This window comes from Podarcis bocagei (genome assembly GCF_964188305.1).
Source record: "Podarcis bocagei genome assembly, chromosome: 16".
NCBI lineage: Eukaryota > Metazoa > Chordata > Lepidosauria > Squamata > Lacertidae > Podarcis > Podarcis bocagei.
Genome location: NC_138142.1, coordinates 43,013,749 through 43,026,269, shown reverse-complemented (window position 1 = coordinate 43,026,269; position 12,521 = coordinate 43,013,749). Strand labels below are relative to the sequence as shown.

Sequence of the window (12,521 nt, the reverse complement as noted above, 5' to 3'; positions counted from 1 at the left end):
TTTCTATCTCTTTTCCAGATCTGAAAGGCCTTCCTTTTCTTGTCAATGAGCAACATCCACAACCTTCGTTCACCCCTTGGTTGATCGCACATCCAACTATCTATGTGTTGATCTATATTCTTAACTACCACGATCCCACCACCCACAGGAGAGGCATCTTCCCACAAGAGGAAGTGATGACCAACATCCTGGATGGCTTGAAAAGAGGATGAGATACATTTGTGGAGGAGAAGGCTATTGATGGACTCTAGGCAGGGTGGCTCTCCTCTGTCTTCTCCATTGAAGGCAGCAATGTTTCTGAATACCAGCTGCTGGAAAGCACAGAAGGAGAGAGCATTCTGGCACTCAGAAGAACAGAATTCCTGGCTAGATGAGCCACTGACAGGATCTTCTTAGGTTCTGACATTCCTGATTTCCCCTCTGGAGTTAATTCCATACCTCTGGAGTTTGGGGGCCTATGAACATTCCTTTGGGGTTTAGTTACATGTGAGTTTTGCTTATTGGAACCTCTTTCAAGTAAATAAAAATCTGGGCAAGTAGAATGCTCTTGTTGTTGTTAAACTTGTAACAGCCTCCTCAGTCTGCAAAAGCTACTTGCATTTTTCATTGCTTTGGCCCTGCCCAGATCTGTCAGAAGACCTTTTTTTATGTAGCCAGTCTTTGCAAACAGCAATTCTCCTCCTCCCCCACATTCCACACTCAGAAACACACTTCCGCAGAGAAGCAAACAGGAGCCTTTTGTGCAGTCGTTTCCTGTTCAGAATGTTGCTGTACTTTGCTCTGGGTAAGTCGCGCACTGTTTGTCCTGAAGAGCAAGAAGACCTGTGCCAGCAGCTGGATTCTTCAGGAGGTTGTGGAGGAGACTGAGCATTTTTGTCCTCCCTGACATTTGCCTCTTTCAGTGGCCGGACTCCTCTGGAGAAGGATTTGGGAGCCAGCTGTATGCCATCTTCCCCTCCCCTCTGAGCTGTATTTAAGCCACGCTGCTTGGAGTGTAGCAAGAATAGGGCCAGAAACTTCATTGTCTGTTAACTTTTGTGTTGCTTTGTATCTATTTACATAAGTTTCAATTTATTTATTGTGGGGGGGGGGCAATATTGAATTTATTTTGTGTTTGCCGAATTGTTTATTTCTGTCATTTTTAAATTTACGGTCATATTCTGTATTTCATACATATGTATTTCCAATGCTCTGTGTTTTGATGTTTTGAAAGTTTGCTGTGAGCCACTTTGGGCTCAGCTCCTTGCGGAACAGACGCATATCAATCAATCCCAGTCAAGAGAGAAGTAACTGAGAAAGCTGCTTACTGGTTACTAGCACTTTTTTCTGTGGGGACGCAGGGTTACGAATATCCCTAAACATTTTGTGAATCTAGGTTTGGCTTCGTTGGGGGCCATATTTCAATGTGAGCAGGAAAATGAGAGTACCCCTAAACATTTTTTAAAGACAAAAAGGACTGTTGGTCACTGGAACCCAGTTCCCCGTGAGGGTGGGGCAATGCCACCGTGTTCTTTGTTATTGAGTTTGTAGGAGAATCTGCACATATGACGAAGGTGGAAGTTAGAGAGCCCAACCACCACCAACCATAGGTGGCGCTAGAGTCGATGAGAGGTAGAGCCAACTAATTCTAGTTCTGTTTCTGTCTGCGATACTAAGAGCTACAAGAATAACACAGATACTAAGGAGGACGCAGTGCCAGGGCTAGTTTAAAGTAAAAAAGAAGATGGCTAAAGACAGGCTGAAGCTGGCAAAGGCAGTGCCCCACTCACCCTCAGGGAACAGTCTCCACTCCTGTGAAGTGTTGCTTCACATTTGCAACTGTTTCTCTTCTTTCCAAGTCGATGAGAGGTAGAACCAACTAATTTCCAGAGCTCTGTATTTTGATGTTTTGAAAGTTTGCTGTGAGCCTCTTTGTGCACAGCTCATTGCGGAACAACGGCATATACCGTATTTTTCGCTCTATAACACGCACCAGACCGTAACACGCACATAGTTTTTAGAGGAGGAAAACAAGAAAAAAATATTCTACATGAAATAGTGGATATATGATTTTTGTGGTTCATGCTGTGGCCACAGACATGTGATCTGACAGTGAGTTTGGAGTAGCCCAATGCAAAAATCCTGAGGATCCATGTGGATCCATGCTTTGTAACCACGGAGGAGGGAAGGAAGGGGAACCATGGATCCTCTGCTCACGACTGCAGCAGATCCCCACCACCACCCACAGGCATTCGCTCCATAACACACACAGACATTTCCCCTTACTTTCTAGGAGGAAAAAAGTGAGTGTTATGGTGCAAAAAATACGGTAAATAAACTCAATCAATCCTAATCAAGAGTGAAGTTACTGAGACAGCTCATAAAGGTTTCTCCTCCTCCACTGATCCTTCCTGGTTTATGAGTGGAGGAACAAAGAGCTGTGAAAGGAGGAGTCAGAAACAAAGAAGGGAAAACAGGGTTTTGCTTGGATGAGAAGGGGAGGGAAAGCGAGCACAGACAGTCTTGCTGGTACGAAGAGGAGGATCTGATCTGCTGGGACGTGAGAGGACGGAAGGAGATGACTATTGTGTCTGAAAGTTCACGACGCTTGCAAATAAACCCTGGACTCAGCTTATAAAATGAATAAACAGGCTTATTTTAGAGCACCTATCCTGTGCAGAAAAATGAAGCTGTTTTCCTCACGGTAGTGAAACAGATGCCACAATGGGAAGTCCACAGGCAGGACCTGAGCAGCAAATTTCTCAATCGGTGATTCTAAGAAACAAGCATTCTGGTGCGTGACTGCCACTCATGGCTCTTTAGCAATCCACAATTGTGGATTTTTCTTGCAGAAGGCCTCTTCTTCAGACTATTGCTGTACTCCTCCTTGGGTAAGGACCTCACTGCTTTTTCCTCAAAAATAAAACAAAAGCCCCACTTAAATGCATGCACTCTGAGTTTGATTTGTCACAAAGAGGAAAATCATTGGCAATATTGGTTACTAGCACTAAGGGTCTCCTCTCCCCAACTGGAACCCTCTCCCAGAACACGCTTGCTGCCTTCAAAGGAAGCTCCAACAGAAGGCTTGTGAAAGTTTAATCCCTTTTTGTGATATTTGTTGCTGAACTGAACTAGGAGGGACAATTTGCATGTATGATGAAGGTGCTCATCACTCCTGAAGGTGTGGGGAGGAATGGAATAAAAATGCTGGACATGGTGACTGCAAGTCGACTTCATTTCTAAGGCAGAAATATTTTCCTGCAGGATTTTTTCCTATGATGTGTCAGTCATTAACTAATACAAAATAAATGTCAGGAAAAAGGAAACAGTGAATTAGAGGAGCCAACAAATGAGTAGGAAAAGGCAACTGGGGATCCTGGTGGAACAGACTCAGTTTCTTCTCTGAACTCTGTATTAACTTAACTCGGTTTCACAAAAAATAGTGCATAATCATTTTTTCCTGAAACACACAAGCAGATTGTTTTTAGATTGCTGCTTAGAATAATTTTTCACTGGGTTAGATCTTTCTGTGTTGAATTTTCAACAGACATTTTGCAAAGTTCTGATTTTGTAAGCTGCTTTGAGGTTTTAGGACAACCAAAAAGTATTAATCTTGTGAACTGAAATACATGAACTTTTTGTTCTTTGTGAGGGGAAATTCTACTTATTTTTTCAGAATTTTTCCTTGGGACAATTATACAAAGCCAGATATTCCAAAAATTTCAGCATTGCAAAGCTTTAAAAAGATTTAAGTGTTTAATCAATTGCTTTTTCAAACTTCACTAAACATGATAATGACACTCATTTTGTTTGTATCTCCTCCCCCACCACCCTCCCCTCACTAGAAATTGTAAGCCATGCAGTGGGGAACCCAACCCATCAGGTAAAGGGAATCCTGGGAGGATCAGTCTTGTTTCCTGCCAATGTATCTCAAGGAATAACAGTGGAGAAAATGGAATGGGACTTTCTACCACAAAGGGGTGGCCTGGGCTTTTGGCTGGGGGAATTCAGTCATGGGAAACTGGAGCACCCGAGTCCCACTGACCGGTTTGGACAACGGCTAGACATGGTGGATGAGACAACCCTGAGGATCAAAGACCTGGAGTTGGATGACAGTGGGATCTACAATGCTCGCATCTGGTTTACTAAGGCACAGTTTCAAGAACAGAGTTTCAGCCTCACTGTTTATGGTAAGTTTTTGCTTTCACTCTTTGACTCATGGAATAGGATGAATAGGACCCAAACCTTATGCTGTTTTCATTTGTGTTCCACAGAGCCAGTGCCAACACCACAGATAGACCACCAAGTGGAATCCAAGACTCCAGGTGGATGTAATGCGACCCTGCGATGCCACACACCTGGAAGGAAAGATCTCAGTGTCTCCTGGGAAACAGGGGATCTGCACAGGGCCTTAGGAAAGAGTGTGAATCAGTACCAGGTTTCTGACAATGGCCGGGAGCTCCGTGTCTCCTTCTGGAACAGTTCTTTCAACTCCAAATTCACCTGCCTGGTCAGCAATCCTGTTGATCAAAAGGGAGCCTCGTTTGACTTGCTCAACGTCTGCCAGAGTGATGAAGGTGAGCAATCTTCTTCAGATCTGAAGAAGCGCGCATGCACATGAAAGCTTATACCAAGAACTAACTTAGTTATCTGAAGAAGTGTGCATGCACACGAAAGCTCATACCAAGAACTAACTTAGTTATCTGAAGAAGTGTGCATGCACACGAAAGCTCATACCAAGAACTAACTTAGTTATCTGAAGAAGTGTGCATGCACACGAAAGCTCATACCAAGAACTAACTTAGTTGGTCTTTAAGGTGCTACTGGAAGGAATTTTTTTATTTCGACTATGGCAGACCAACACGGCTACCCATCTGTAACTGAAGGTGAGCAATATAGCTTTTCCTTCATTATGCAAAGGCGGTCCTTGTGGTTGCGAAAAGGCAGGCTAGCCCTTAACATGAGGGATTAGTAACACTTGCTTATCTATTGTTATTTATTCTACTGCTCTCAGCTGAGTGTGAGCATGAGAATCTGAATCGCGGGGTCATGAGTTTAAGCCCTGCATTGAACAAAAGATTCCTGCAATGCAGGGGGTTGGACTAGATTACTCTACTTGTCCCTTCCAACTCTACAATTCTATGATTCCATGAGAGTCACTCTGACGATTGTTATTAGAGTATGTTTTGAGAGACTCTTATTGTTCATTGTGTGGGATATAAAGCTGTCAGTCAAGGCCAATATTCCGAGAGGACTAACTGCCTCTATGAGGCAGGCAGTTTTGTCAGCTGGTTGGTTGGTTGCTGCAAGGAGTGTTAACTGGTAACTGCTCAGATGCAGTCTTCTCATGACTCACTACAATCTAGTATATCTGTTATGTAACCTAAGCCTGCCTTCAGGAACAACTCTGTAAACCTGAATGAATCTGATAGTAAAGTAATTTATGTTGATATGATTCAGATTGATGTGTGTTTTCTTTAAGAGGGACAGAAAGGGATATTCAACCAGGAAGGTATAACTACTGATAGGAATCAGACAAGTTAGCAACCCGCTTGTTGCTGCATAAACTCAGACAGGGGGTTGTTTAAACTCTGCTAAATTATATAAATGTCCCCACACATTGCAGGTGGACAGTTTGGACCATTGCTTATCCCTGCCCTCATATCTCTTCTGGTGATAATGGTGACGGTGATGGTGGGGATGGTGATGTGGAGGCGCTGGAAGATCAGATTAGAAAGGCATAGAAGAGGTAGGACCATCTCTATTGATCTTCTTCCCATCTCTCCTGACACGGGGGCTTCCTGCCAAATATACCTCTACCTTTCTTTTGCTTATCCTGAGAGGCAGAGACTGGTCCGTGCCATGGACTCAATAATGTTTCTCATTTTGCACTCCACAGGTGTTCTGTGATGTGAGAGGAAGGGGAGAGTATCCGGAGCTCAGGAGCCACCCAGAAGATGTTGGTGACGAGGTGAGATGATCGGTGCGCAAAGTAATGGTGGGGTGATTATTTTTATCTACCAGTGAAATCATCTGATACATTTGGGAGGCATTTATTACTTCAGTTATTATTATTAATGTTGCAATCTGTTATTCTTAAAGAAACAACAGCAACAGCAGGAACAAGCGGATTTCAAACAGGCCACTGACCTGATAATAATAATGAATGGCCATCAGTTTGGCACAACCCATCCCTACGAGGAGGCTCCTCTTAAAATCACCATATTTTTCACTCTATAAGACGCACCAGACCACAAGACGCACCTAGTTTTTGGAAGAGGAAAACAAGAAAAAAAATATTCTGAATCTCAGAAGCCAGAACAACAAGAGGGATCTCTGCGCAGTGAAAGCAGCAATCCCTCTTGCTGTTCTGGCTTCTGGGATAGCTGCACAGCCTGCATTCGCTCCATAAGACACACACACATTTCCCCTTACTTTTTAGGAGGGGAAAAGTGAGTCTTATAGAGCACAAAATACAATACCTTTCGCTGGCACTGGACTCCATCCCATCCAGCCAAAATAAGTACTAGCTTCTCTCTCTTATGCTGGAAACGCTGCGGAGAGAGGGGCTCGTTTTCATGCATGGAGGAGCTCCACGTTGGTCTACTCCTTTTGGGAAAAGGTGTTTCACACTTTTTTCCAAAATTATGCAGCAATCCCCTCCACCCACATGAGCTCTTGCCTTGTTATCATTAGACTCAAATTTAAACAATAGCCTTAAATGCAGAGACGTATTTTAAGTATTATCAGCAGCCCGATTTACAATAGCCTGTTACAGGAAACACCCTATAGAGATTCCCATTGAAATCTGGGTAAATAACATTTGGAATTCGGCTGTATCAGAACTCCTTACTTCCCATAGACGGCTAATTAAAGAACTTCAAAGACAGACACTTAACAACAACCTTAAATGCAGAGACTGCCCTGAGGCAGCATGCCAGAGCAAGAGAGGCTTATCTCCCTCTCACTGTGTGTAAGACTCCCGTTTCTACTCCCCTCAGCTTATCCTCCCTCCTCTTCAGATTCCTCGCTGTCTGTCAGAATGGGAACGTCCCTGACATTTTCATTGAGAGAATAAACGGTATTTGGATTGAAACATAAATATTGCTTGTGTACTGTGTGCTGCATATGAAACTTAATAAGAATGCACCACTGGACAAGCTACTGTAGTTATAGGTTGTTCTTGTATTTTCATTGACTCCAATAAATGTTATTTGGATTGAAAAAACAAAAACAGGCCAGTGACCCCAAAAGACTTAACCAATTGATTATGGCACAAGGGGAGGCAGGCAGCTTGTGCCAAGATCCTGTTCCCATCAGGGGAACATGCATGCCCTGTTATAGTGAGCAGAATTGAACCCTCCCGTCTCCAGCTAGTGAACGGAGAATCCAGCCCTCTGGACGCAGGGCTCTGCTTCCCACATCCTTCCCCCAGTGAACCCAACAGGATCGCGCTCTCCCCTCACGAGCTGTTCTGGACTCTTCCCAAAATACTAATTTTATCATTGATAATAACTGAGTGCTGGAGAATGGAAATGACATACTTTGGTCAATTCAAAATGGGCAATTCCACCTGCTCTCTTATGGTCATAGTTACGGCAAGTTCTCCAGTGGAACTAGAAAGCTAGCCCTAAAGGCTAGGACTGAGGTGTAGGGAAGATGCCTGCTTTTAGGCAAATTGGTATCCTTTCTTGGAGAACACTGGACTTGGACGGGACTTTAATTTTCTCCAGGGTTCAGGTGGGCCCAAATGCCCAGAAATTCTTTTAGGAGTTGCATCTCCAGAGTCCCTCCTGTCATATTTTTCTCTTCCCTTCCAGGTTGACTCAGACATAGAGGATTTCGCAAGCAGTTCCAGATCACCTTTTCCTTCTCTCAGTTCTTATGTGGTCTCAGAAACAGAGCCCTCAGAGATTGAACACTGCATCCCACAGACCAGCATGGAAGATCAGGAACATCTCCTGGAGCCACTGCCAGGGAATTCAGATTTTTATCTCTCCGCCTCCCCTGTTCCTGATCATAGAATCATAGAATCATAGAGTTGGAAGAGACCACAAGGGCCATCGAGTCCACCCCCCTGCCAAGCAGGAAACACCATCAGAGCACTCCTGACATATGGTTGTCAAGCCTCTGCTTAAAGACCTCCAAAGAAGGAGACTCCACCACACTCCTTGGCAGCAAATTCCACTGTCGAACAGCTCTTACTGTCAGGAAGTTCTTCCTAAGGTTTAGGGGGAATCTTCTTTCTTGTAGTTTGGATCCATTGCTCCGTGTCCGCTTCTCTGGAGCAGCAGAAAACAACCTTTCTCCCTCCTCTGTGTGACATCCTTTTATATATTTGAACATGGCTATCATATCACCCCTTAACCTCCTCTTCTCCAGGCTAAACATGCCCAGCTCCCTTAGCCGTTCCTCATAAGGCACCGTTTCCAGGCCTTTGACCATTTTGGTTGCCCTCCTCTGGACACATTCCAGTTTGTCAGTGTCCTTCTTGAATTGTGGTGCCCAGAACTGGACACAGTACTCCAGGTGAGGTCTGACCAGAGCAGAATACAGTGGCACTATTACTTCCCTTGATCTAGATGCTATACTCCTATTGATGAGGCCCAGAATTGCATTGGCCTTTTTAGCTGCCGCGTCACACTGTTGGCTCATGTCAAGTTTGTGGTCAACCAAGACTCCTAGATCCTTTTCACATGTACTGCTCTTGAGCCAGGTGTCACCCATCTTGTATTTGTGCCTCTCATTTTTTTTGCCCAAGTGCAATACTTTACATTTCTTCCTGTTAAAGTTCATCTTGTTTGTTTTTGCCCAGTTCTCTAATCTGTCAAGGTCGTTTTGAAGTGTGATTCTGTCTTCTGGGGTGTTAGCCACCCCTCCCAATTTCGTGTCATCTGCAAATTTGATCAGGATGCCCTTGAGTCCATCATCCAAGTCATTGATAAAGATGTTGAATAAGACCGGGCCCAAGACAGAACCCTGTGGCACCCCACTAGTCACTCTTCTCCAGGATGAAGAGGAACCATTGATGAGCACCCTTTGGGTTCGGTCAGCCAGCCAGTTACAAATCCACTGAGTGGTAGCATAGTCAAGACCACATTTTACCAGCTTCTTTACAAGAATATCATGGGGCACCTTGTTAAATGCCTTGCTGAAATCAAGGTAGGCTACATCCACTGCGTTCCCTTCATCTACCAGGCTTGTAATTCTGTCAAAAAACGAGATCAGGTTAGGACCATAAGGTCCACAAATGACAACACTTTGGAGGTTCCAAGTCACAAGGTGGTTAGGTGGGTCTCAACTAGAGCCAGGGCCTTTTCAGCACTGGCCCCGACTTGGTGGAATGCTCTGTCACAAGATACTGCGGCCCTGCATGACTTGACATCTTTCCACAGGGCCTGCAAGACAGAGCTGTTCCCCCTGGCCTTTGGTTTGGACTCAGTCTGACCCTTATGTTTCCCTCCCTGAGAGCCAGTGTGGTGTAGTGGTTAAAAGTGGTAGACTTGAAATCTGGGGAACCGGGTTCGTATCTTCGCTCCTCCACCTGCAGCTGCTGGGTGACCTTGAGCTAGTCATGCTTCTTTGAAGTCTCTCAGCCCCACTCACCTCACAGAGTGTTTGTTGTTGCGGAGGAAGGGGAAAGGAGAATGTTAGCCGCTTTAAGACTCCTTTGGGAAGTGATAAGGCAGGATATCAAATCCAAACTCCTCCTCCTCCTCCTCCTCCTCCTCCTCTTCTTCTTCTTCTTAAGATCTTTGGGCTACTTTTAAAATGAGGCAGCATTTTAAATTGTATTTTAACCTGTACAGGGGTAAATAGGCACCGACCCCATGGGGCCTGAGGGGGCCCGAGCCCCCTCAAAAATTCGTTTGGGGGGGCTCTGCCCCCCCAATAATCTCGGGCGCCCCTCCAGCAGAGCGCCGCCGCCGGTTTGGACCACACCATGTTTCAGTGAAGGGGAGGAGGAAGAGGGAAAAAAAGAGCTTTAGAAGGAGATCGCTCTGCACTCTCTCCCCCCCCCCCCATCATCATCATCATCATCATCATCATCATCACACCCCACGGCCATCCCCTTTTCTCCTCCTCCAGCCACTGTCTCTCCTCCCCTTCTGTTTCCATTCGAAACGTCAAAGAAGAAATTGCTAGGTGGAAAACACGCACCACCATCTGACCCGACCGTGCAGCCAATCAGGAAGCCGCTCGGCGTTTTTGTTTGTTTTAAACGGGGCTGCAGCTGAAGCCACTTCGCTTTCGGCCCGCTGCGCTGCCGGGGAACAGGCGCGCGTGGCGCAGAGGGAGCGGGCGGCTTCTTTTCGGCCCAAACCGGTCTCCGCCGGTGAAGGGGAGGGAAGGGAGGCGGGCCGAGAGCGGCCCTATCGGGGCAAGGCTGCGAGTAGCGGGCAGCCTGAACTGGAGAGCTCGCTTGCGCGTATCCGCTGCGCGCATTTCCGCGTTGAGGGCGGCGCTTGGAAGGGAGACGTTGCTGCTGTCAGGCGAGCGGCAGACGCGGCGCAACAGCCCCCCTTTCGCTTCCCCGGGTCGGATAAGAGTGAGATCGTCTCTTGGGGTGGGGGGCAGGGGTGCCAACTTGCATTAAACGTGGAGGGGGGGGGGAGAGCAGGAAAGTCCTGCTCCACATAACCGATCACAAGATGCAGTGCATGTACGCCATTTGAATGGCAATGCTCATCAACTCTGGGAGAGCCTCGCCACCTCAAATATGTTATGGGGGCGCAACAGGACTTCGGCCCCTAGAAGTTGGCTCCTTTGGTGGTGGGTGTGGAGAGTAGGAGCTGCGGAGGCGCTTGCCAAGCTGGGCTTGTCTAGCTTTCTGTTGGAAGCCAGCCTCCCCAGCCGTGTTTTCGTCACGGGGCGTCGTCAGCTTCTGCCCGCAGAGCCCCGAGGACGTCAGCATCCCACTAGCCGAAACGGAAAGCAAGGGAAGCTGGCCACGCTTTTTTCTGTTAAAAATAAACAAAAATAAAACGATTTTTACTTGGTGCTAAACTAGCAAGGAGCCCGAGAGAGATCTCTGGTCGCCTGAGGTTCAGCGTTCTTCTCGGGAGACCTTACCTCGCCCGGGCGTAGCGTGAGTTGTCAGCACCCGGGGCAACGCAAGTAATTTGCGCCCCCTAACCCGGGGCAAGGCAAGTAATTTGCGCCCCCCGCTGCCGCCCAAACGACGCCGCTTGCCCGGAGGAGGAGGGGGGCAGAGAGGCGAGGAAAATGCAACTGCCCAGCAGCTGCAGCAGCACCGGCGGAGGCGGGGCTGTGAGGAGAGGCTGCCTGGCGCGTCCTCCGCGGCGAGCGCTGGGAGCCGCTGCCTGCCGGGCGCCTTCAGCCCGGACGCACGCACAGCTCGTCGGTTCCGCGAGACATGCGGCTCCGCTACAGCCTGCGCCCGAGGCTCTTCGGCGACTCCGGAGGCAGCGAGCGCGCCCCTCCCAGATGTTGCGCCCGGTGCGGCTGGCACCCCCCACGCTATGCCACTGCCCAAACCACACTGTCTCCTTGCGCAGATCCGAAGGGGGACGCGGCTGAAGGATCGCCAAGCCGTCTCGACTGCAACGTGAAGAAATCATTCCCCGCCTCCTCCCCCGCCAGCCAGCCAGCCAGCCAGCCGCGCGCCCTAGCCGAAGAGCCCCGGCCGTCCCCGTCGCGCAATCGGCTGGATCTCCCTTCAGCAGGCCGTGCTCACAACTCGGCCCAGGGACCCCCCAGCAGCGGATCTCCGGCCCAGCTGAAGAATCCGGCAACAAGCCCCTCCTCCCCAATCGCTCCGCCGAAATACGCTCCAAAACCCCCCAGATAGGCCGCCGGCCGCCAAGTCTCGTGGCGCCCTGAGCGAGGGTCTCTCCCCAACACCGCCACCTCGAACTGCGTTCTCCCGGCTACCCGAGTGAACCAGCGGCAGGACCCCGGTATGGGCCCCCCCAATATTTTTTATAAGTCGGCGCCCCTGCAGTGGTACCTTGGGTTACATACGCTTCAGGTTACAGACTCCGCTAACTCAGAAATATTACCTCGGGTTAAGAACTTTGCTTCAGGATGAGAACAGAAATTGAGCAGCAGCGGCGCAGCGGCAGCGGGAGACCCCATTAGCTAAAGTTGTGCTTCAAGGTAAGAACAGTTTCATGTTAAGAACAGAGCTCCGGAATGAATTAAGTTCTTAGCCCAAGGTACCAGTGTATTTTAACTTTAATTTGTTTTCCTATTGTGGTTTTATTGTAATTGTACTTGTGTTAGCTGATCTGAGAGTGGCTCTGGCCAGGGAGGGCAGGGTATAAATAAAAATTCTTATTCTTATTCTTATTCTTATTCTTACTACTACTACTACAATTATTACTCATGGAGGGGTGGGCAGGGCTGATCCAAGACATTTTGGCATCTGAGGCAAACCCCAGGGGGCAATGGTGGTATTGTTCTGTGATTGCTGGTTCCATAAGGTGACTCAGGGCTTATTCACACTCCTGGCTTATCAACACTTCCCACCAGAGCAGTACTATTTATCTACTTGCACTTTGACATGCTTTCAAACTGCT

The 12,521-nt window shown here is 47.6% G+C and overlaps 1 protein-coding gene across 2 annotated transcripts in view; it reads left to right on the top strand.

The window, feature by feature from the left end:
- The window catches only part of LOC308575092 (T-lymphocyte surface antigen Ly-9-like), a 51,364-nt gene that overhangs the window by 2,331 nt on the left and 36,512 nt on the right, over window positions 1–12,521 (top strand). For both annotated transcript variants that reach the window (XM_081173556.1, XM_081173555.1), the window contains exons 2-5: window positions 19–784; window positions 3,825–4,169; window positions 4,254–4,556; window positions 5,606–5,728. In XM_081173556.1, coding sequence (XP_081029682.1) covers window positions 763–784; window positions 3,825–4,169; window positions 4,254–4,556; window positions 5,606–5,728 — 793 coding nt within the window. In that variant the 5' untranslated portion in view covers window positions 19–762. The remainder of the gene's footprint in view (window positions 1–18; window positions 785–3,824; window positions 4,170–4,253; window positions 4,557–5,605; window positions 5,729–12,521) is intronic.